This window comes from Mytilus californianus, unplaced genomic scaffold, assembly GCF_021869535.1.
Source record: "Mytilus californianus isolate M0D057914Y unplaced genomic scaffold, xbMytCali1.0.p SCAF_2, whole genome shotgun sequence".
Lineage (NCBI taxonomy): Eukaryota > Metazoa > Mollusca > Bivalvia > Mytilida > Mytilidae > Mytilus > Mytilus californianus.
In genome coordinates this window covers 79207105-79233534 of record NW_026262668.1, presented here as the reverse complement: position 1 = coordinate 79233534, position 26430 = coordinate 79207105, and the positions used below count along the sequence as shown (strand labels likewise).

The following is a 26430-nucleotide window of genomic DNA, read 5'->3' as shown; positions in this document are numbered from 1 at the left end:
TTACTTGTACCAATTTTTCTGCAACAAATGCGCGTTTTGACATAAATGTTTCTCTAGTGATGCTCGAGGTCAAATGTTTTGAAAATCCAAAGCTTATTAAAAAAATGAAGAGCTCATAAACCAAAAAAAAGAAATAAAAAAAGTATAGCCAAAGCCAGAGCTTTGCGTGTAAAGTTGAAAGTTATATGATATGTTCACTATTAACACGCTTATACATATGTCTGTTTGAATCAAATCAAATTTGACTTAGTCATTTAATATTGAAAACAAACAGAGGTATTGTATTATTATAGTAATTCTGAATTTCAAAAGAGACTTATCAGAAGTTAATTTATATAATTTCATGTTTAATAGTACATGTACATGTTCATTTAAGTTCATATCTTCGGCGTGCGATGTTTCATTAAAGTTTCGGCTAAATCTCTCATATCCAAAATCCCCATGAGTGTTATTAAAGTCTCTAAAGTAATGTCGGCTTTTAAGATTCTTTATCGCCTTGTATTTTGTCATTCTGGTTTTGAAAGCTTTTTATTAGAATCTTTTCCTTTGCCGAAAAGTTTTTTCTTTGTTCGTGCATGTTTTCAATGATTGTCGATATTTTCTCTACATTTCCGTTTCTTCATTTGTAATATTGGCCTGCTTCAGTAGTCCGCTTTTTTTGTGATACTTCTCTTTCTGTTCTGTTTGCTTCTTTTTTTTTTTATCTTTTTTCATGTTCTTCTTATTTTTTTCAACTGCGCGATTTTTATAGCATGACTTGATTTTTTGTTCACTTCTTTTTTTAATCTTTTCATCCGTATAAAATTTATGCATTCTTTTAGAGTCGCGTTTTAATTTTCTTGAAATTAGTTTTTTGTAAGTAATTTATTTGTATTAATACCAGAGCGTTATGTATACTCAGGTAGAAAACACGCGTCTCGGAAATTCAAAATGTAAACAATTGACTCCGTGGACCTTCGATTGGACATAACTGTCTATCAATATCTGGTTTCTTCTGTAGCGCACTATCAAAATACGTGTATCAATACGTACTTGAGTATATTTGTACATTTTCAAGACTTGTTAAAATTTGAATCATAAACCTTGTTGATTGCGAGTTTTCGGCCGCTGAATATACATGTAACGCAGCAACGTACATTTTAGGACATCTATATATGAGGGTAGGAATGCCCTTTACCGTCAGGTGTCAAACGGTTATTTGCGGCTACCGTTAGCGTCAAATTGGTTAAAATTTTACCGTGATTTGTCAAAATATCCTTATCGTGATTCGTCAGAGGTCTCAAATAATTATCGTTACCGTTATTTTTGGAAAAAATTTAACGTGATTCGTCTAATTCCGTCTATTTTTGCGTGAACCCCCTGAGGGTTCACGCTTATATATTGGTGAGTTTTGGAAGTGTCTATGGGCCATTCGATATCCTCGGAATCAAGATTCTCGGAACGTCTCGAAAATTTTCGATCATTTATATACAGGTAGTTATCTATGTCTTTGATACGTCCCTCTATGGATAGGCTACCACGTGACATTGTATATTTCAACAATCAAAGTTCATTTGTAGATTGGAAAGTAAAACAATAAAGACTAGATTGCAGTCAAAAAATCATTTATATGTAAGAACCTATTTGCCTTTTGACAAAACATATATGTTTTCATTAATGGGAATGTTTATTAAATATCAAGTATAATGATAACGCAATTATATAATTCATGCTTTGATACGGTACCTGTACGCGTTGTGTGTGTAGTATTTAATACAAAGTGCTGTTGTGCATTGTAACGATAAAACTGGGAATAGTTTATTGATATATAATGTCCCAGAATAAACTGATTACTTCTGAACGTTAATCATTTGGTATTTTGTATTTCAATCATAGCATGGGAAAATGTCGGAAAACATAAAGAAAATTAAGAAAACGATATTTCTGTTCAAAATATTTATCTTAGGTTGGAAACACAGTGGTCGGAAAGCAGAAAGATAATCATACAAAAGTATTTTCTCTCAAAAATATCTAATTTCATTAATAGATACTACCGGACCAAGAGAATATTCATTATTAAGATTAAACTGAAACTGAATTGATATTCTTAATAGAATATAATTAAAATTGTCATATATACGTGCATTATGTCTCACAGGTTTGAACAGTCATTATATTTATGAAAATTATATGCAACGTATGAGCACTAATGAGCAGCGATGCGTACCCAAAGTTAGCTATATATTTAAATTTTAAACGGTCGTGATTGAAAAAATACTTGCATGGATTCAATTCACAAGGATTTTAAATCCTTGCAGCTCACAAAAAAAAACGTAATTAATATTCTACAATAATCATATCAAAATTTAATTACTATCATAATGTTAATTATTTAATTCGGTTTTAGTATGGATTTATAAGTCTCTGCTTATATTTTGTATAGCAATATATACATATAGTGGAATGTTAGACTTTAAAAAGAGATTGATTTGATAAATAATATTCCATCCGTAAATACTTGACGTTTGTGTTTATTGATATTATATTCTAAATTTTTGGAAACAATTCACTAACAGGAATGTATGTTAATTATAAAATTTTAAATTTTTGTTTGTTCGTCTGTTTTAATAGTTCAACCTTATAGCATCTAAATATTTGTACTATGGTACGATTTTGAAAATTGTATTCATTATGTTGACAAGCTATCCTACATGTCTTGATTCATTCACATTATACATCACCCTGTTCACACTCACACTATGTCAACGAATCCGGAGTCAAAACAGTTGAGGTAGGTAGTTTGACAGCCGAATTCAACTATTGGATTAATATATGTGATGACGCAAATGCGTATTCTTATCCAGAGTATCAGTGCGTATGCTTTCTATTTACTATTTCTTGCGCAAAAAACCACGTGCATGCATAAATATTAATTTGACTCTCGAATGCGAATTTTCGCTTTTCTTATCTAAATTCAGAACACGGCAGTAAGAGCTTGGCATGTGACTTTCTAGCACGGTCATCATTTCATTACGGTATTCTGACCTCTAGCTGTTTCTCTTTTGTTTTCTTTTTTGAATCACTGTCCTATTATAAACTTTGTCATTTTCGAAATGCTAAGAATTTTCTACCAAAGGATTAGATTACTTAACTTCGTACTTTATTTGGCCTTTTTAACTGTTTTATTCGAGCGTCACTGATGATTCTTTGTAGACGTAACTCGCGTCTGGCGAACAAAATTTTAATCTTGATATCTTTTTATATCAACATATCTTTATATATAAATTGGTTCTTTTGAGAGTATGTTCGGGTATTCATAAGACTTCTGAAATTAATACATTCTTCAAAACCAAGTTTTACTGGAGAATATTTGGATTGACTTAAGTAAAATCAGGAAATCCTTAAAATTTGAGATGTTTTATAAGACCAAAATAAGTCTCTATATAAGAGGTCCAAATGAAGCTAGTGTGTTACTCTAAAGAAAAATATACGAAACCTTCTTATAAGTTGCATGCCACAGGGTTTCACTTCACATGGAAATATCTATACAATATCTACCATGAGCACAGACAGCTTCAATAACGAGTTGAGAATAATCGAAGGCATCCAGGAAACAAAATATGAAGATATGATAGATAAAATAAACGCATCTGAATTATAAACCAAACTGAGTGCTTAAATTTATATTGCGATTGGTTTGTGCAATTTGCATTAGACAATTAAAAAAAGATTATGAAAAAATTATGTACGCTTCCAAGTAATAAATAATAAAAAGTCGAGCTTTAAAATGTATATTCAAATAGTATACACTTTTCAATTCACAACTCAATTGACTTGTGCAAGTATCTACACACAATTACATATTTTTAATAAAGGTGTTTTAACATCATCATTATCTTATTCTATTCACAGTTAATTATTTCAATTCAAAAGCAAACAAAAATTCAGGAACATTTTTTTGGTGACCAGTCAGCGGTCTTGGGTTCACGTATTGCTTTTCTTTTTTTAAAGAAAGCCACTTGTTGCGTGAACCCCTGATGGTTCACGCATATATATTAGTTAGAAATATAGTCTATGGAGGTATATTCGGAAGCTAAATTATTGTTCATTCGGAACACCTATTCATCTTATCTGTATTAGCTTCCTGCAATTAAGAGCACCTCCATACGGTGTATCTAAGATATTTAAAACATGGCAATAAAGAACTTTCACAGATTGCTAATTCACTTATCTGATATATGATAATAAGCAATCTATAGATCCTTTTCAAACATGTATATTTATTGTAAAGCTACATTTTATGCATTGCAAGGGTTTACTGACTTGAGCAAAGTTGACAGTTGTACCCTTTGATAAACAAGTGAAAGTTAAATGGTCAAGATTTAATTATAACGACCTATGGTATCAAACATCTGTGTCTAGATATTCACAGAGAGATATTTTAAAATAGTGCTGTGGTTTCTACATAATGAGTTAAAGTGGGCTTTGGGATTTGATTTGTAACAATAAAATCATTATGCACACTTGTCATTTTGACAAATCATGCAGATAAAAAAAATCTGTTTCAAATGAAAATAAAACAAGTAAAATAAAGACTGTTCGTTAATATACATTTTTACAACTTTTTCTATTTCCTTTTTACAGTATTCTCTATCAATTAAGTTATCTTGTAAGTTAATTAGATGTAAATTTAATTCATTGATGTCGCTATTATTTCAGAAACCGCTGCAGAAAGTCTTGACTCGTTCAAGAGACTACTGCATGCACATTAAATTTCAAGTCCCATGTTTTTATTTCCTTTCTGTTAAAATTATTTTTGGACTTGTTAAGTATGCAAGCGCACACCAAACAGTGACAGGATAGTCAACCAAATGACGGTGGTCACTTAGTGGTAGAAGTAGAAATTTCTTATATTATTCACACACTGTAATGCTCTTAAATTTATGTGTGTTTTGGATGTGCACTAGTGATTGGTAAATATTGATACGTTTCTGTGTTTTTAATATATGTGACTTAACATCAAGAATACCATTATTATGGAATCGTTCACTTTTGTACACTTCGGTATCTAAATAGAGGATGGTAAAAGGGAGGGTCTGAACACGGAAACACGTGAAATAACAAGTCGCAAAAACGTTGCACGGAAAAAAATACACTCTGGAAAAACGAAGCCAAGGAATAAAATCGTAAATATTAAGGAAAAAAGTACCAAAAGTTATTACTGAGCCGTTCTTGGAGATCATGCAGTCATTATAAATGGACATGGCGACCCTGCATGTGGTCACCTTTTAGCGTCCGTTAGTTGCATCCGATTTATCATAGTAATACAATAGGCTATTAATAAATATCTTGGGACCAGTTAATTAGTTTATGATTTAAAAACAATATTTGGGCTGACTTTAATAAGTCCCGGTTTACTTTTTAATCAAATGCAGGACAAGCACGAGAAAATAAGAGTACCGACACGAAACACGGAAAATAATTAAGGGAAAACACGAAACACGCACATCGAACCAAACACGAAAAAACGAGAAATAAAACGTCGAAACACGGAAACATGTGAAATAAAAAGGCCGAAACGTTGCACGAAAATAACCTTTTACCACCCTCTGAATAGGCCATACTAGATTTCGACACCTTATATTAGAACTTAAGTAGATGGTCAATTTCGTTTTCAAGGTTAAAGAAATCTTCAACTTGCTCTAATTTGCCTGTAAAAGACCATAAAACCGTCATCCCTATTGACAGTGTAATTTGATGTTTTCTCTCCATTGGAACTAATCTAAGTTTTTAATGAATAGGGCAGACAGATGCAGATCTGTGCATGTTGGTGACAATATACCACCCATGGGCGCTCCTATAATGTGTTTGTATAACAGTCCATTAAACTCAAATTCATTGTTTTCTAAGAATTAATTTAGAAAATGCAGTTAAATCTATTTTATTGAGAATCTTTAAAGTATATTCTCCTGTGTGTCAATAAATTCTAATGCATTGATAAGTTTCTTCTAAATTATCAATGCTCATATTTGTGTACATTGACGTACATCATAGGCAATAAGAATGCATACTTTTTTACCTCGTGTGACTCTATTTTATTAATGATTTTTTTTTTTTTGTATCTTGAATGTAAAAGTTTTGCCTCTTCAATAATTGGATGTTGGATGTGTACGTCTTAGATGCATGATTTTTTTTTAATTAGTTGTTAGTGGCTTTGAACTAGCTGTCAGTAACTGCAAATACTCTCAGATCTATACTTAGTGTATATTTGTTGTTGGAATATACAAGTACCCGGCCACGTCCAATCTGTGTAGTATTTCTGTTTGAATCCATCTGATGAGTTAAGCCTTTTTCAACTGATTTTTATAGTTCGTTCTTATGTTGTACTGTTACACCACTGTCCCAGGTTAGGGGGAGGGTTGGGATCCCGCTAACATGTTTAACCCCGCCACATTCTGTATGTATGTGCCTGTCCCAAGTCAGGAGCCTGTAATTCAGTGATTGTCGTTTGTTGATGTGTTACATATTTGTTTTTCGTTCATTTTTTGTACATAAATTAGGCCATTAGTTTTCTCGTTTGAATTGTTTTACATTTGTCATTTCGGGGCCTTTTATAGCTGAATATGCGGTATGGGCTTTGCTCATTGATGAAGGCCGTACGGTGACCTATAGCTGTTAATTTCTGTGTCATTTGGTCTCTTGTGGAGAGTTGTCTCATTGGCAATCATACCACATCTTTTTTTTTATATTTATAATTAGATCAAGTAAGTATATCTCGCGGGAGAGTTACACTTATTGATGATTGGTCGGTAACGAACATTAATGTGTCCTGCTAGCTGAACAGTTCGTAATGCCTCATTACTTATTTCTAGATTAATTTTATGATTTTTTGGAAGAAGGTACATGTGTCCTCCATGTTTTGAATTATTATTATTCTTTAAGAAATTATACGTCTGGGAATCTGTTTTTTTCTCTCCTTGCTTTATATTCAACACTTCTCTCAACATGCCAAAATTGTAATGATTTACAATAAAAAGAAAATATTATCCTCCACACACATTTCCAAGATAACACTGATATATAATTTCTTATTCAGTTGAATTAATAATTAGAATAAAAAGTTCTAAGGTTCACGTATTGTCTTCTTTTTTTTTAAAAAAAGCAACTTGTTTTATCATCTAAAAGAAAATGTACATGTTATCGTCATGCACCAAAAATTACTGTTAACGTCATTTGGCAAGATTTTTTACCGTTATTCGTCATGAAGGTACCCACATTACGACCCTCATATATATTTTATACAAAAATCGGAATATGAATTTCATTTGAAATTTCATTTGAATTTTCAGTTAGAAAAAGTACAGTAATAACATTAAATCACGATACTATTTTACTGCACCAGATGAACGTTTCGACAATAAATTTCTCCTCAGTGATGCTCGAGGCCAACATTATGAAAAAAGAATGAACTGTTTGTTTTTATCTTCAAATCTGATATACCGTTTAATTTCGAAACGTTAGTTGATACCAGAGACATATAATATAATAATATTTGTATTATATGTCTGTCTATGTTGATAAGGAACATACCTCATGCGTCGTCTGATTCCAATTTTCTACGAATCCAACCGCTAATGAAGGAAAAATAGATATAACGGCATGAGTTTGTTGTATCACTTTCATGAACTAACAAGATCAATTTTGTTTATGTCGAACAGAATCATGTAAAATGAAACGCGGGAGTGGACACAACTTACTATTCTATGAGCTTTCGACTATTGTTTCTCATAAAATAACCTAATCATCGTGCAGGATTATGCTTGCACTATTACAAAAAGGATTAAAATCAGTTTTTTATGAGATATCGTCTGTTAAAAGCAATACATTTTTCATATTTCTGTTTTTTCTGTACAGCTCCATCACTTTTGTTTTGTAGAAACCTATTATGATACATTCTTTTCTTGTAAATTGTTATTCCTAGACCTTTCTTCATAAAGGGTGCAGGTGATAATATTGACCTTCTTTTTTCATTTGTATGTTCTTCGACTTGTCAATTGTATTAACATATTCGAAGTGAAAATTTTAATATGCTTTATTGACATCATCAACTCACAATACATTTTCATAATTTACACAATTTAGTTCATGTAGGAATTTTTCATAATGAAAACTTTAAAAACTTCTTCTTAGTTTTTGAAACAAATTATTTTGACAAACATTATATTAGCGGTAAGGTTCCGGTGCCAAAATTAGTTAATTTAAATTTCGTAGCATGACACACGGAAACGGTGTTTTCTGGCTATTCCTACATTTTGTATTTTACTATAATTTTGGCTATTCCTTCGTGGGAGATTATATGGGAAGAACAATAGATGTTGTTATTGCAAAATGTGTTGTTTTAGTCATTAGTGTCTAATTAGGTCACAGGTAACTTTACCATTGGAAATTAAATAAAAATGATTATTTGGTTCATTCTGGCTATTCCTACATTTTGAATTTTATAGGTAAAATAGTAAAATTTTATGTAGGAGTTCCCAGAATTTTTATGAAAACAATGGGATTATGTAGGATTATGTTGTAACAACACTAAACTAATGAATCAAGGTAAATCCAGGTAATGATTGTGGAAAATAAAGAAAAAGAATAGTTTATATTACAATATTTTATTTAATAATTTCATAGCACATTTTGTGTAAATAATATTCAAAAGCACAATATGAATTTATAGGCATAATAGAAATAGAAATAAGCACTAAATTGACATTAAACATAGCACTCACACAGTAATACATTGCACTTAATTGAACATACAAGAGAATACAAAGTCTTAATCAATGTGCAGGAGATAAGAAACAGCATCTCCATACTCGACTGGAGTAAGCTCATCATTCTGTAACCCTGTTTTCAGTGTTTGCAGTCTGTCATCTATTTCCCGGTATTTTCTCTTTCTTGGAATACGTTTCCCGCCGGCTCTGTATTGGATAAGTGTGAGAGCATGAAAGGCTTCTTCTTGTCTCAACAACTTGATCATGCTGACGATGTTTGGGTGAGGTGCCTTTACTAACTTCTTTAGTTTACTATGCCAACCTTCTAAATGATTTGTTGTTCTAGGACCTTCTGTTTCGTAGTGGTTCCATAGGCTTTGGTTGTTTTCTACCCAGTAGCTGGTTACATAGTCTATAAAGTTAAGGGTTGGTGTGTTAGTATCTGCATCATCGATGTCCTCCAGTGCGTTAAACCAAACATCTTCAACTGTATTGGGTGGTAAAAGTGGCAGAACTGCAGCTCTTCGAACAAGTTGGTGAATGTCGCCTTTTTCGCTGTATTCAGTCTGCAAACCATGCTTCTGTGCATTTCGCCAGATACACTGAGTGTAGTGGAAAAAGTACCCTTTAATTCCCTTCCCGGTCACGTAGTTTTACCAATTCTTCTTCATAAATAGTTGGAATTGCAGTGAGTTCATCTTTACAACGAGATTTCATACGTTCTAGTACATCGTCTACTCTGAGTTGCATTCTGTCTGAGTGATGATTGTGATTAGCATCCACTTTGGTTGGTATGTTGTTGCGTGTGTTGATAGTGGCAGGGCAGTTACAGGTAGAGAGTTTCCAATAACATCTGTCTCCACGTCTTGACTTTATCTGGAACTTGTAGGAATTGTGTACCAAGTACTGGTTGCCTTATCTATTTGTTGTAAATCTGATATCTAACTGTGCATTAGCCATGATGAACTGAGAATGAACATCACAGGAAAAATCTGGCTATTTATAATAATGCTTACTTGTTTGGTATAGCTTGTGGTGTTCAGTTAAGACACTGAGCATAAGTTAATATTGTTCAAAGCTAATCAGAGTTCAATGTTTCTTGGCTTGGCTTAATCTATTAGGCCAATTTATACACTTATCTATAATAATTAAGTACTTTTAGCATTAATTTTGATATTATATTCATTTTAAAAAAAAATCATAGTTTATTAAAATAATGAAATTAATAAAAAAAAAAGTGTTGGTTACTATTAATTTTCTTTTAAATACGTTTTTTTCCAGACTTTCAAATGCTTTTACTACTTTTTCTTTTAAATAATTTTATTTTGCAGACTACTAAAAGCTTTTAATTCCTTTTCTTTTAAATAATTTTATTTTCTAGAAATTCCATTATATTAGAAACACTTAATTTTAATACTTAATGCATGTTTTCAAACAAAAAAAAACCCCATTTTTTACATATAAATAATAATTTTTATTTAATTTCTACAGGTAAATTTACCTTTGACCCAATTAGACACTAATGACTAAAACAACATATCTTGCAATAACAACATCTTTTGTTCTTCCACTAATCTCCCATGTAGGAATAGCTAGAATAGTAAAATACAAAATGTAGGAACAGCCAGAAGACACCGATTATTTATATGAAATTTATGTAAAAAAATGGTTGTCCTAAGTGTTATGATTAAATGTTTCTAATATGGAATTTCTTGAAAATTAAATTATTTAAAAGAAAAGGTAGTAAAAGCATTTTTAAAAAAGTCTGGAAAAAAAACTATGGGAATAAATTATAAATATTGATACTCAAATAATTCAGTTTAAAGGCTTGATTTAATTAATTTTTTTAATGCAAAATGCCACAAATGTAAATTTCATATAGATACACTTTTCGAAAACACAACTTATACTGTAATTTCGAATTGGTATAGTGTGAGGCACAGGACACAGCCATCTAGGACATTAATAATGCTCAAATAATTCCTGTTTAATGCTGGAATTCAAGACAGAGAGTTAATCGTCTGTACAATTTTAGACACCAAATGCATGCTAACTAAATTTTGCACCGAAAAAAGGACATATCTAACACATTTTGCCGTTTGCGTTTGTCTGGATATCATCAATCAATGTTGTAATTGCTCTTTTTGTGAAACATGTAGCATTTTTTACTATGATTGTACATCGAAAACATCACACATACATGTAGTATTTGGAGATATTCACTTTTTTCTTCTAATCTTTGGACTTTTAATTTTAATTAGATCACCAAAACAGTTTAATAACGCTCGCAATCATCTTGCACCAGTGTTCCGTTGTAACCCCTTTACAGTAAGGATTTTGGGTCCGAAGTGATTTTTCTATTTGGGAGAACAAATCATAAAATCGCCTCGGAACCGGAATCCTAAATGAGAAAGAGTTGAGACAACATGAGCAGGATCTCCAATCCTCACCCAAGGGGGTGCGTCTAAACACTGCTAAGGTCTCCTTAGTGCACTAAGGACTTATAATATGCAACTATAAGGACTAGAAGGGGTGCTGTTACATGTAAGTAAAGTTCATATCATGGTAGAGATTGATATTTAATGCATAAATTCCTAATTCTATCGAAAAAGAATCATAAATAAATGAATAATTGAACAATGTTTAGGCACATGCCGGTTTTTCTTTGATTTTGCCGAAAATCTGTGAACCGTAAGACACGTGTCAAATTACATAACTGGTTACACTATTATCTTAAAATAGTTAATCAATCAAATTTTCCCCCTTTTTTAACCTGTGTACAAGCTTTAGTAACCATGTAACCTCAAGTTTCCAAAATATTCTATAGAAACCCCAAATAATGGTGCTTTGAAATACCCAAGATATATGTTTATGACCCAGAAATGGTTTACCGAAATGAAATGTAGGATCAATTACCTACAACTGTCAAATTCAAGGGAATATTTTTTTTCGACCTATTTTCGTATGCAACCGGAAGTGACGCAACCGGAAGTGACGTACTATGATTTGGTGGTATTACACCTTCAGTTTGCTAATTTTCATAAGCAAATCATTTAATGTCTTGTGATGTTCTTCAGAAGAAGATAGACTCTTATAAAGAAAGAAAATTAATAGTTTATCATTATTCAAAAGGTTTATTTTTAAGCGGACATATTCCTTTTATTCATGCTTAATATCTATCTCGACTGCTTGAAGTTCTTGTTTAACATAAATCATAATTCCACGTACACTGTTTGTTGGAAAATTCTCAGGAAAAATATCGTAGCCATCAATTGATAATTCCTACTATAACGTACGGTATCTATTGTTTTTGGGGAGAACTTTAGTTATTATCATAATATCAGGATCTAATTCCTCATTTATAAATCTTGTTTTGTTTATTTGTTTATAAAACTATCATCGTTGGTATAAATGCACTTAAGTTCAGATAAAACACTTGCGTGTTTACGGCCGTTCAAATGCTGGTCACCAATAACTTAAAACGAATTTACATTATGTACAATGTCATCATCTGGTATTCAGTACGCTTCCTTTAATACTCTTACTATTCTTCTTGCCCAGGGGGCCGAACTATGAAGTGGTATTTCCCCGATTTGATCTTTTCCGTTTTCTCTTTAGGGCTTCATTTATATTTTACCTTTGTTTTGTTCCCTCTCTGTTGTAGTCATATCATGAGTCACACTTATATTAAAAAAATGGACTTCCTTGTTTCTGTGTTCTTTAATCAAGAACGGTTTTTCATTACACTCTTTTTACCTTCAGTACTGTTCAGTGTTACCTTCATAGGCCTTGGTTTCTCGAGATCATCTGCTTTCTTTCCACTTCCTAGCACATTACCAAAACAATTGCTATCTGGATGGAGGTAGTTGTTCGTCTTTTGTCAGGAATAAGATGGTATCTCTATGACTGGCGGAAGGGGGGGGGGGGGGGGTATGAGGGGTCCAGATCCAGAAATCCCGGGCTTAAAAACATGGAATCCCGAGGTCCCGAATTTAAAAAAATTTAAATCCCGACATCCCGAAATTCGAAAAAAGAATTCCCGGATCCCGAAAGGATCAATCCCGTAATCCCGAGCTTAAAAACACCCGATCCCGGAGTCCCGATAAAGGTCATACCCCCCTCATGACTTGTAAGTTTTTTATTCTCCCATTGGTATCGTTCGCCTCTTTTTTCATAGTTTTATTTCCCGGAATGAATACCGGTTGACTTCCTTTTTAAAATTTCATTAGCACCGGAAGTAAACACAAAATGTAAACAGATCATGCGAGTTGAAACAAGACAAGGCATTATTTTAGCTTAAAACGTTTCCCTGTCGACGAAAATCTCAAAGTTAACAATATAGAAGTTGAAAACATCCGAACAAGACCGATAAGAATGTTTACTGATGATGACTTTGCAGTCCTAATGAAAGAATTGGATCAACCTCAGATTGATGGATGGGAATTCTTTACTGAGAGTCACGGAGTTACAATTTATAGGCTATACAATGAAGTTAGTAAACTAATATCATTCACGTGCAATTGAAGATATGTGCATATATTTAGTTATATCATTTGTATTTTTTTTTATATCAAAAACAAAGGGGGCAAAGGTTGTCCTGTAATATATGCCTTAATTTCACATTATATCACGGTTGGTTATTTAACGTTTTCATGGTGGTATATTGATAGTAAAAACAAAAAAATAGAAAACAAAAATAACCAGTAGTAAAATAAGTAAAAAAAAATATAAGAAATAAATAGAAATGGAAAATAATGCCCATGAGGTCAATTATTGTAGGACATGGGGCAAAGGTTACTTGTACCTGTTGTCCACACCCACAAGACAATAGTCAAACGCAGCATGCAATACATGATTTTCCAATTAATGACAATTAGTGCATTTTCCCAGAAAGTTTGTCCTCACAAACATGACAAAGCAAATATCTTATTGTCACAATGTCTTATGACAAAATTTCTCCTGCATGACCCCAGGTCAAAAACAGAGAAGTTCATTCATAGAAAGGAAATTGAAAACTTGTCAATAATCACAAAAGTTATGAACTTACTCTATGTCATGTTTTCATTGACCATACCTTGGCATATTCTTATTAATTTTTAGATCTTAAAATGTAAAAAGACCCATTATCCAATACATGTACATGTAAAGCAGTCTGTCCCAAGTCAGGAGCCTCTGGCCTTTGTTAGTCTTGTATGTTTTTTAATTTTAGTTCATTTATATGTTTTGGAGTTTAGTGTGTCGTCCATTTTCATTGAACTAGTACACATTTTTGTTTAGGGGCCAGCTGAAGCCCACCTCTGTGTGCGGTATTTTCTCGCTGTGTTGAAGACCCATTGGTGGTCTTCGGCTGTTTTCTGCTCTTTGGTCGGGTTGTTGTCTCTTTTACACATTCCCCATAATGGCATTTCCATTTATAAATCCAAATTTTTTTCAAGTTTATTTGTGAAGTAAAGCTACCGTTCATATACATGTACATTACAATGCATTTCTTCACAAATTTTAACTTTGAAATTGAAAAAATACACACAAGTATCAAAATTGTGCATGGAGATAGTGACCAAATTCATAAAACAAAGAAATTTATTTAAAGTGAAAAAAAACTGCCTAATCTTTTTAAAATATACTTGTTTTACATTTAAATTATATCTTTGATTATAATACAGTCAGGGGTACTACTTGTACAAGTAATCTTTATTTACTTGAAGAAGTAAATAATACTATACTTATATAAGTAAATTATAATGTTTGAATAATCTCCCCTTAATTTGCTCAAAAATTTACTTGTATAAGTAATTTTTTTTTTCAATCCCGAAAAATTCTCAAGTTTTGAGATGTAAAAACATGCCTTTAACAATTTTTCTCAGGTTAGCTCATAGTTTTTTATTAGAGTTCAATGTTTCATCTCATTAATTCATCAAAGAAACTAATTGCGCAATTAAAGATCTTAAGTATTTGTGCAAGGCCTTCAAAAATTGCCCCTTAAGGGGTTGTAAATGAGCAGTGTTCTGAATATAACAGACAAATGAGATTTTCATTGTCCATGAAATTACACTTAAATGATTAGTAAAGACATCTGCAAGGGACAGACAATTAAAAATTCTATTAGAGCAAAGAAGTCCTAAGAAATTCAAGAAAAGAAGATAGGATGACTTTTTTACTTGTATCTAAGTAAAAAAATCTGAATGTCTAAGGGACATAACTAAGCCAAAAAATAATTTACCTATTCAAGTAAATAAAATACACTTGTATAAGTACCCTTCAAATTTACTTATATAAGTATATTATAAAATTACTTGTACAAGTAGTACCCCTGACTGTAATAACAGATACATATGCTTTTTGTAAAATAGAAACCACTTCTTAGTTCTGTTCTTTATCTTCATGCATGGAGACTTTATTTCTCTTGCATGTAAATGTACATGTACATGTATTTTCTTTTAAAAACATACATATGATTAATCCATAATTATTATAACATCCTAATTCAATTTTTATGCCCCTGCCGTAGCGGTGGGGCATTAAGTTTTACCCTTGTCCGTCTGTACGAACATATGTACGTATGTCCCAAAATTGGTTTCCGTTCTCTAACTTGAGTTTGCCTCAACCAAATGTTATGAAACTTATACACAATACTTATTACCACAAAACACAGATCAAGTTTGAATTTTGGGAGCTTCACTTTAACCGTTCTAGAGTTATGCCTTTTTCGTTTCAGTTCTCTAACTTAAGTTTGTCTCAACCAAATGTTATGAAACTTACATGTATACACAATGCTTATCACCACAAAACACAGATCAAGTTTGAATTTTGGTGGCGTCACTTTAACTGTTCTAGAGTTATGCCCCTTTATAAATGGAAAAATTGCAAAATTTTTATTTTCTTCTAAATATAAAGTTATTTTTAAAATTGGAGCTATCTTCCTTTGTCCATGATTATAGTTGAATCAACTACAATCAATGCTTTATACAATGCAATGTTTAATTTTGACTTCCACTGATCAAGTTGAATTTGGGTAGTGTCACTTTAACCATTATTGAGTTATGCCCCTTTATAAATCGAAAGATTGCAAAATTTTTAGTTTCCATTCTGTAACTTAAGTTTGCCCCAACCAAACATTATGAAACCTATACACAATATTCATTACCACAAAACTAAGATCAAGTACAAATTTTTTGTTTCCATTTTCTAACTAGTTTGCCTCAACCAAATGTTATGAAACTTCTACACAATAACTACATAATACAGATTAAGTACGAAATTCGGTGGCGACACTTTTACTATTCTTGAGTTATGTCCCTTTATAAACATAAAGATTGAGACTTACACACAATTCTTATTACCACAAAACTCAGATCAAGTTCAAGTTTGGGTAGCGTCACTTTTACCGTTCTTCAGTTATGTCCCTTTATAACTATATGATATGCAAGCGGGGGCATCATCTGTGTCCACATGTGGACACTATCCACATTTATTGAAACATAATTTACAGAATTATCAATAACTGTATGTACATGTATAGTGTAGATTAAAAGTAAATGCAATGAAAGTAGTTCTGTGACACTGAAGTTATTGTTGAATGCTACTTGAGTGTCAAGTCCCTTCATGTTTAACTATAAATCCAAGTTTTCAATTATTAACTGATTTTCAAAAATCACATTTTTTACCAAATTCATGAAAATGTTTCTATTGTCTCTACATGTACATGTAACTTTTGTGACAGTTGACCATTTATTAAAAACACCAATGACACTCGTGTAAAATGTATGCATATATGATAGCAGAAGCTCCCAAAACCCATAGGAAATACAGGAACCCATAGAAACTTTGGATTTTGAAGTTGTTCATATGCCTCATGCATTTTAAGTTTTTATTGAATTTTTTGTTTACATTGAAAAGTTGACAAAGTACAACTGGTGTACCCTCTGCTTCCATGTTGCATGCCAACATGACTGTCTGTGTGTGCATCACTGTCCACAGCCATATCTCCAGAACTGCTTGACCTTCAACCATCAAACTTTGCAGGTGTTTGTAGGCACATCAAATTTATTCCTGTAATATTGAGAAGTTCATGTAACACATGCTTCATGGTTCATTGGCTTAAGAGTTATTTTTTTATTTTACTTTTATATACCGAGTTAACCATCTAACTTAATACAATTAGATAATTTATTGTAAATTGTAATTATAAATGACTGCAAATTTCATCCTGGTCCTAGAGCAAAGGTCAGCATCCAGACAAAAGTAGATCACAACAACTTACATTTTACACCTCAAAAGTTACTGTAAGGTAATTACTTAATTAAGTCTTAGAAGTACATTTTGTATTACAACTACTTTAGTTCATACATCAAGAAAGGTTCACATTGTTCCATGAAAACAGGGGGTACGGATTTTTTTAGATGAATTTTAAATAAAAATTGTAAGTAGTCAAAGTGTATTACAATTATGCATCTACTTTTCAAGTTTTTCTACATTCATGACATTACATGTATGACGATCTGCTTTTCAGGAATCTGGTCTGTATGAATATAAGATATATGGAACTTTATCAGATGTACTACCAGAAATCTCAGCTGATGTTTATATGGATTTAGAATATAGAAAAGTCTGGGATTCGTATGCAAAAGGTACAATAAACTTTCATTTACAGTAAAATCTTTTTATTGTCATTTGATTATTTGTTTAATTTACAAAACTGCATATGTAATAAAACATTTGAAAGAGCATAATTACATATGCTAAACATATTTTGATGTGTATCAGAGTACTGATTTATTTTAAAGTACCTGTATGTAAAGATATGTATTACTTTACTTTACTTACTGCCCTATACACTATTGGCTTGTAGGGCAGTAATAAAGATGATAAATAAGGAGATGTTGTGTGATTACCATGAGACAAATCTGTCAATTTATAAACCAAGGACAAAGATGGGAACATTTACAGGTCACTGTACAGCTTCAACAATGAACAAACTCAAAGCTCTTCAGTAAGCTATGGTTTTAAAGGCCCCTGGATGACAAAACTAAACAAATTTAAAGAGAAAACCAACAGTCCATTATTTACTGATAATAAGTATTAATTACCATTTACTTTGAAAATGCACATGTCAGATAATAACCTGATGTAAATTGAATTTTATGAAAAAGGTGAACAGTTAAGTTAAAATTTCATTATTGCCATTCCCAACTATAATTATTTGATAGAAAAATGTACTATGCAATATCAAAAATATCTTTTTATGTATTTTTTACATGACACTTTTTCTCAAAAGTTTGGAACCTGAAAGGTTTTCTTATCAAATAATTTGAATATGATCTGTAGTTATTGTGCATGTTAAGAAAACAATTATATTTCTTTTTATAGTGCTCTCATGTAGTCATGATGTAGGATGATAACTTAGATAATGCTAAAGGAAAAGTTAATTGTTTTCATTGAAAAAAGCTGAGGAAATATATTATTTATTTTTGTAATGATATTAAAATAAGAAGATGTGGTATGATTGCCAATGAGACAACTCTTCACCAGAGACCAAATGACGTAATAGTTTTTAACTAATAAGTCATTGTACTGCCTTCAACAATGAGCGAAACCCATATCGCATATAACCTATGCTCTTTCTTAAAAGCAGTGTTATAAATGTTCCAGAAATTACCCTGTTTTGGCTAGAATCTTACATAGTCTCCCTAATAACAGTCAGAGCTCTGACATAAACAAGTCAGAATTGTCAAGACTTGTGCAAGTCAGATTATACAATTTTTACAAAGGAGTTTTAGACTTTATAAAGTCAGAATATTCCTGACTTATTCAGGTCAAATTCTGTTCAGTGAATCGTGACGTTTCAGTATTTTAAGATTTGTAGCAAACCTTATCAGTAAGTTACCATGAATATTTGTATGATGCATAACAATACCAAAATCTATTTTTTCATGCTGGTTTTCAAGTAAATCCATTGTTTATACAGAATATTTTTTACAATTTATCACAAATACATACTTAAATTAAATGGTTAATTAAGTCTCCCAAAAGAAGTTTGGGAAGACTTTTTGTTTTTGCTCAGTTCTTATTATTATTATTATTCTTCTTCCTCTTCCTCTTCCGCCGCTTTTAAATTTGAACTTGTCCGCACCCGTTCTCCAAAACCACTTGTCAGATTAACTTAGGGTTTCACAATATGTTAGACTAACATGTCTAGTGGTGATCAGGGTTTTTTTTGTGCAATGGGGTGTATAAAGGGGTACTTTGAGGGGCAAAAAAAAAAGAGGGTTTTACTATAGAACCCTATGGGATTTTATTTTTTTAAATTTTCAAATGATTATAAATTGAAAAACCGTTTGTGATAGACACAATCTTTTTAATTGAAAATGTTCTAAATGATAAAACCCATTAAATGAAATACAGGGTTAGTCCCCAGGGGTCACCCCCACCCCGTGCCATTTAAGAAAGTTCTAATACCTTGTAAGTGGTCCAGATCCCCACCCCTAAACCATATATATTCTGGTTTGTCATGCTAAGATGGTTTGAATGATATACAGGGTTAGTCCCCAGGGGTCATCCCGACCCCCTGCCATTTGAGAAAGTTCTAATATCTTGTAAATGGTCAAGATCCCCACCCCTAAACCATATATATTCTGGTTTGTCATGCTGAGATGGTTTGAATGATATACAGGGCTAGTCCCAAGGGGTCATCCCGACCCCTTGCCATTTGAGAAAGTTCTTATATCTTGTTAATGGTCGAGATCCCCACCCCTAAACCATATATATTCTGGTTTGTCATGATAAAGCACATGAAATGAAATACAAGGTTAGTCCCCAGGGGTCATCCCGACCCCCTAGCATTTGAGAAAGTTCTAATATCTTGTAAATGGTCGAGATCCCCACCCCTAAACCATATATATTCTGGTTTGTCATGCTAAGATGGTTTGAATGATATACAGGGTTAGTCCCCAGGGGTCATCCCGACCCCCTGCCATTTGAGAAAGTTCTAATATCTTGTAAATGGTCGAGATCCCCACCCCTAAACCATATATATTCTGGTTTGTCATCATAAAGCAAATCAAATGAAATACAGGGTTAGTCCCCAGGGGTCACCCCCACCCTATGCCATTTAAGAAAGTTCTAATATCTTGTAAGTGGTCAAGATCCCCACCCCTAAACCATATATATTCTGGTTTGTCATGCCAAGATGATTTGAATTATATACAGGGTTAGTCCCCAGGCATCACTAATGCATATAACTTTACTGGACCAAACCAATTTTCACTGGACTTTGCCCAATGTCAGGCGACCCTGGGAAATACAAATTATGGGAGCTTTGTTTGGGAGACTTCGTAACAGCATCCTGTTACAATCATTTCTTGTTTCATATGATTCCGTTTTTTTAGGGTCTTATTCATATTTTTTTGTTGATAAAAAAGTGTTTGTAGAAGGCATTTTTAAAATTGTCATGTGGATGCTCAACTTTTAAATATGAGTGCATGGCCAAAAAAGGTTGACAGTTTAGGTATATTTCTTCCTGTAGAAGTCAATTTATTTTAATTTTTGTTTTGAGGAAAAAATTGCATAATATTTCATCTGACTTGTAGAAGTCAGTTTTTGTTTCAAAATGATGGGAGGTAATTACTCATGACACAAAATATTCTGACTTTCACAAGTCACAAAATTCTGACTTGTTTATGTCAGAGCTCTGACTGAATAATGTCCCTTTAATGACATCACAGTCAAATTCAGTCATCATGTCTAATCTTGTAATTTCTGAAAGCCCTTGGAAAGTTGATTAATAATGGATTAGTACATACATGTATGTATCATATATTTTTTTTATGAGTTTACACAAGACCAAAATAAGCCAGAAAAGTATATGCTCTATTTAATATAAAACAAGAACTTGCAATTGATAGTTGATATGAATAATAAAGTGTTATACATTTACATGTACATATCATTAACAAATGGGAGGTTACTCATGCCAACTTCATTATTCATCTCCACATATGTTTTAACAAAAAATGTACAAATGAATTCTGTGGTTTACCAATGTTGAAATCTTAAAAATCCATCGAGAAGGTACAAATCTAGGTAAAAATCAAAAACTGAGGGAATTGAATGTACTCCAAACAAGGGACACCAGTAATAATATAATATGATAGTTTCTAGAAGACGATATACAATGTGACTAAAGTTAATTTTAAGGATGTTTGCTCCTCTCTTTCAAAATAACAAGCTTTTTAAAAGACTGTAATAAACTGATAGTAAATTGTTGACATATAATCAATTGAAAATTTGGCAGGAAATGATTCTCTTTAGATTTGTCATACATTTAACATGAGCAGGGTACCTTTTATCTTTCAAAAACTATGAAAAATAATAAGGATTTTATAAGATTTTCAAAAATGTCTTTTTAACTATATGTAATAAAATTATGAAAAGAAAAGTAGGGGTTAGATTTTATTGACTTTGCACGGATAAAATAGAGGATTCCTAATATCTGATAAAAAGTCAAAAACAAAAGTAGCAAACATCCTGAACTACTGGAAAAAGATGTCTTGACATATGATATCTTAATAATATTTGTGTGTTAGCTTTATTGCGAAAAGAAGTTGCCAACACATAATGATAGGAAAGAAAGGAAAAGTAAAAAGCAGATAATTTTGTTGTACATGTAATATCATTTAACCTGTATTTCAGAACTTTACGAAAGAGAAGAAAATGGAAAGAAAGTTATCTACTGGAATGTGAACTATCCATGGCCAATGTCTAATAGAGATGTATCCTTTATATATTATTGCACACAGAGTTTACTGTTGAAAAACTTTTGCATAGTGTAACTAATGTGCTAGACACAATAAATAGTTCAATATTAAAACTTGTGTCATGAATCTTTGATTGAATTGACATTCTATAATTGATTATTAATCTGTTAATTCACCTTTTCATGTATATACCTGCCAACTTTTCAAAATCTAAATGGGTGATATTTAGCATAAGAGGACCTAATGCATACCTAGATACATGTATGTCATTAGTGTACTTAATTAGAGCATCTATGGTTTTAGAATGAGTATACATCATGTGTTCAAATATATTTTTACTCCTCTGAATGCCTTTTTAAAAGTATTTAGTCTAAATAATTGAGTTTTATAAGGGTCAGGTCAACATCTCTCATGGGGGATATCCCCCATAAAGTGGGAAAGTCGGCAGGTCTGCAGTGATGTACTGACATGTATTCATAACTTTTTACCAAAGGGAAATATCCCAATTAATTAACCTTTATCTGATTATAAAATGTATATGTTTTCAGTAAAAATGTCAAGGAAACATAATTTATATGCATCAAGATGAGAAAGTAAGAATGGTTGTTTGAAGACAAGGTGATGGCTTCACTTTAATTATATGAGTTTCCAGAAATTTCTGTTAAGACTAGTTAAAAAACAGCTATCCCAATTTTTTCTCTTTAGGTACATATATATTGATATTAGAAGAGATGTTTAAATTTGATACCAGAGATTGACATCTTGGTGAAATCTCTCAATTTCATGCATCCCTTGAGATTTAATTAAAAATGTTAGAAAATTAGATGCAATCTTTCAACCACAAAAGTCCAGAAAAAATAAAATAAAACCTTCAATTTTATATCAAGAAATTGTTAAGGTTTTTGTCTTTTGATCTACCATATACATACTGTAAGAATGAATAATACAATGTGAACAATGATATGCTTCATCAAAGAATCCTAAAAAAAAAGTCAATGATTGAACAATGCTTTATACTTCTATATCAAAGAATGTTCAAATTTATTAATCTATTGATTATGAATAACACTGAATCTTATATTACATGTATTGTCCATTCAGAAATATTCCGTAGTACTCATGGATCCGAATTGTCTTTCTCAAGAGTTTAACCACCTGCTGATTTGTTGTAGGGATTATTTAGATCAGAATTAGCTTAGAGATTTCCAAAAGATTTGGAACAGTCTTACAAACATACAGATAAGTAAAACAACTAATATCTTTATTTTCTTTCAAGAGTAAATGATTTTCATTTCAGCATGAACTTTTCTGCATCGATATTTTTTCTTAGGCACATTGAACTAATAACCAGCAGACTTTAGTTATTCTGCAAAATATGCAAGTGTTATGGACAAGTTGAAATTTTTTTTTTTGCCAAGGCCAGATTATTTCAAAACTAATAAGAACAAATTTCATTCATACAATACTTTTTTTGGTAACTAGGTAAATATATTAGTGTGTTTGTCAGAAAACTACCTTAACAAACAAAAAGTATGTATACAAGCGTGAGATGAGAGAATTAGAACATAATGGAAACAAAGTTTGGATAGTAATGGCAGAAAGTGTAGAATGTTCAAACATACCAGAGAAAAGTGGTGTTATAAGAGTAGACGATTATAAACAAAGCTGTGTACTAACAACTGATGGAAAACAAGGATCAAAAGGTACAAATACGAGATAAAGCCTTTGAAACAAACCAGATTAAAGTGAAATTGATATGTTACATTTAAAAAAAAAAGAAATTCAGGCCTGGTCATGGTACTTTATATCTGTTCACTGTCCTTAAGTCAGCCAACAAAACTATGTCCCATTGCTTTTGATATACTAAACTCCATTTTAATGTCTATACCTAACATTTGTTTCCACATTATATAGATATCTCAGTGGGATGAAGCACGTCACCTGTCTGGTGTTTTCTTTTGTTAAGGAATCAAAATAACTTAGACATCATCAGCAGCAGAATTACAAAGTCATTTTTGTAGAGGACAAGTTATAATCATTTTAATTTCTAGAAAAATTGCACACAAAATAATGTCTAATTATAAAATTCTTCTTTATACACAATACATAATTATACCATAGGAAAAGATATTTTACTTAAATTTTGATATTTTTTTGCAGCTTTTATGCGATACTATGACAACCCAAAAGGAATGATTCCAACATGGCTGATAAATTGGGGAGCTAAGGTGAGAGTTGTTATAGATATTCCTTGTCAGGAGTAGTTACATTTCCTCTGATTTTACTAGAAATTGATTAAATGACTTAATTTCCAGTGGCAAGTATTTGATGCATATCTAGGACAATAGATGTACTTAATTTGAACCTGATTTCTTAATTCAAATTTTAGTTAGCAAACTTACAAAAGTAATATAGAATAACTAATGGATGAAATATAGACAAATATTCAATGAGTGACCGAATAACATATTAAATTATCAGTCTTGTTTGATCATGAGTTGAATATTTTTCAATATTTGAATTCTTCAATTAGTAAGTCTTTTTATTACATTGGCCATAAGTTGTTTAATAGAAATAACATATAAAATACAATGAACTTTATCTTTTTGTACTCATTACCAATTTGTTTTGATGCAACGTCATCAACAGTGTCAAACACCCATTGTTGTATGACACCATAGGAGTGAAATTATCGGATTATTTCACATTTGCAATTATCGGTTTATATTTAACTGGTAAATCACTGTATTTTATTACAGTCAATGTGATAATACATTATATTTGTTTATCATAGCTTGACAGGTTACATAAAGGTTGCCTGTTCCCATCATTTTCATTAAATAAACCGAATGTTTATATTATCCTGTTGGAAAATTATAAGATATCTATAAATATTGGAGTATATACATGTATTTACCTTTGTTTATAAGTTGTAAGTTTGATCCCCATGATTGATAATGTTAAGTTTATGTGATACTTGTAGTAAAACCATTATCTTGATCAACATTATTTCACATAGGATCAGTAAAGCAGGCGAGGCATTTCAGCCTGTGTATTCTTGTTTTATTTAGGCAACTTCACTTAAAAATGTGCATGCATTTCAATTAAAACAATATCTGAATGGTTCTTTCCAATAAAAAAGACTAAGATAATACACTTTCAAAGTTATATAACCTGTTTTTACTTATTTTGTATATATCATTATTCAGATCTAACACGATTGTGTCTTATTATCAGCTGGATAATTGTAATTGATATGTTTATAGTGAATTGTTATAGTTTATTATTGAAAGGGCAAGTAAGTGAACTTGGTATATTTTATTTCATTTTTCCATTGAAAAAAGTGATCAGAAATTAAATGTGATGAAATAGTATATTTTTAAGATAAATTTAAATACTAGAACTTGCAACATGTATTACATAATTATTTTCTCTTTTTCACAGACTGGTGTTCCATCCTTTTTGACAATGATGCAAGAAGCATGTAGAGGATATCCAAAATACCTAGAATCAAGGAATAATAGCTGATGGAAAGCATGCATAGGCTATTTTCAAATTCTATGTTGATATTTTGTGTTCATTCCAGTACTGATAAAAAGAATTAATGACATATTATATGTTGTTCTATAATGACATATACATTGGTCACAACCCACTGAATACACTTTTTCAACCTTTCTTGCATTTAACATGTAGTTGGTTTAATATTTCTGATGAAAATGACAAAACCACAACCTAATGAAACTAATTTGCAATAAATGATAATGCTGAATAGATACTTTTGAAACCATAATATCTTAAGTATTCCCAATTTATAAGCATAGAAAAAACTAAAATTTTCAGCCATTAATCACACATCAGTTTCTTGACTATCAGACTGATCAAATATAAACATCAAATCTTTTCAAACAGCACCAGATTTTCAAATTCAGTCATACCAAACTTCAATTAAGAACAATTTTATGATCAAACATGTAAATATGTCAGACTGTTTCAATATCAAGATGTTTTTAATGAAAGCAGACAAAAAAATAGTTACTGTGACTTACACCATAGATATGGATGACTGGTCATTATTTCTACTGTTAGATTGCTGTCTTTTTGATGTATACCTCACGTTTCTTTTTGTTGATATAGATTTTAGTATTTATTATTGTCTAAAAACCTTGATCTTTCACTAAAAAAAACTTTATCTACATTCCTTTAAAGATGATGAGTGCAATATTGTGCTGTATTTATGTATATAATATTTTTAATATATTTGCAGTTTGAAATATAGTATTTGAAACTTTACATGTTGAATTTCTTATTTGAACATGCAATACCAAAAGAACAGGAACATTTTCTTGTTCAAGTAAGACTTTTTACTGGTAGCTAGATCTGTGACCATCCCAGGGAATCTAAGACATTTTTGTGATAAAAGCATTCACGTCTCCAAGAGAATATTTCACATATGAATGCATATTGAATCCCAAAATTTTAGTGTTGAAAATTACTTCGTTTTTCAGATACATGTAACAGTTTTGTGTTCATTATTATTTGAAGGTAGACCTTATTTCTATTTAGTCCAATCACGAAATAACAGTTCTTAGAAAACTTCCTGTTAAGGCCAAGTGTTGTCAAAACAAAGGTCATCATTAATGAGCTGACAGAGGGAAAAATTTTGAAAGGGAACATCTTGAAATATTACAGCTTATGAACCAATTTTTATGCCCAACCTAGGGGCATTATGTTTTTCGGTCTGTGCGTCAGTTCATCGGTTCATCCGTCCGTCTGTCTGTTCCGCTTCAGGTTAAAGTTTTTGGTCAAGGTAGTTTTTGAAGTCCAATCAACTTGAAACTTAGTACACATGTTCCCTATGATATGATCTTTCTTATTTTAATGCCAAATTAAGTTTTGACCTCAATTTCGCGGTCCACTGAACATAGAAAATG

The 26430-nt window shown here is 31.5% G+C and overlaps 1 protein-coding gene across 1 annotated transcript; it reads left to right on the top strand.

Moving 5' to 3' along the window:
• Positions 1-12981: 12981 nt before the first annotated feature.
• LOC127730307 (phosphatidylcholine transfer protein-like) lies at positions 12982-25789 on the top strand. Its single transcript, XM_052238641.1, has 6 exons — positions 12982-13235; positions 17254-17371; positions 21432-21511; positions 23028-23199; positions 23657-23724; positions 24941-25789. The coding sequence occupies exons 1-6, from the start codon at positions 13119-13121 to the stop codon at positions 25022-25024; spliced, it is 639 nt and encodes a 212-aa protein (XP_052094601.1). The 5' UTR covers positions 12982-13118; the 3' UTR covers positions 25025-25789.
• Positions 25790-26430: the final 641 nt, after the last annotated feature.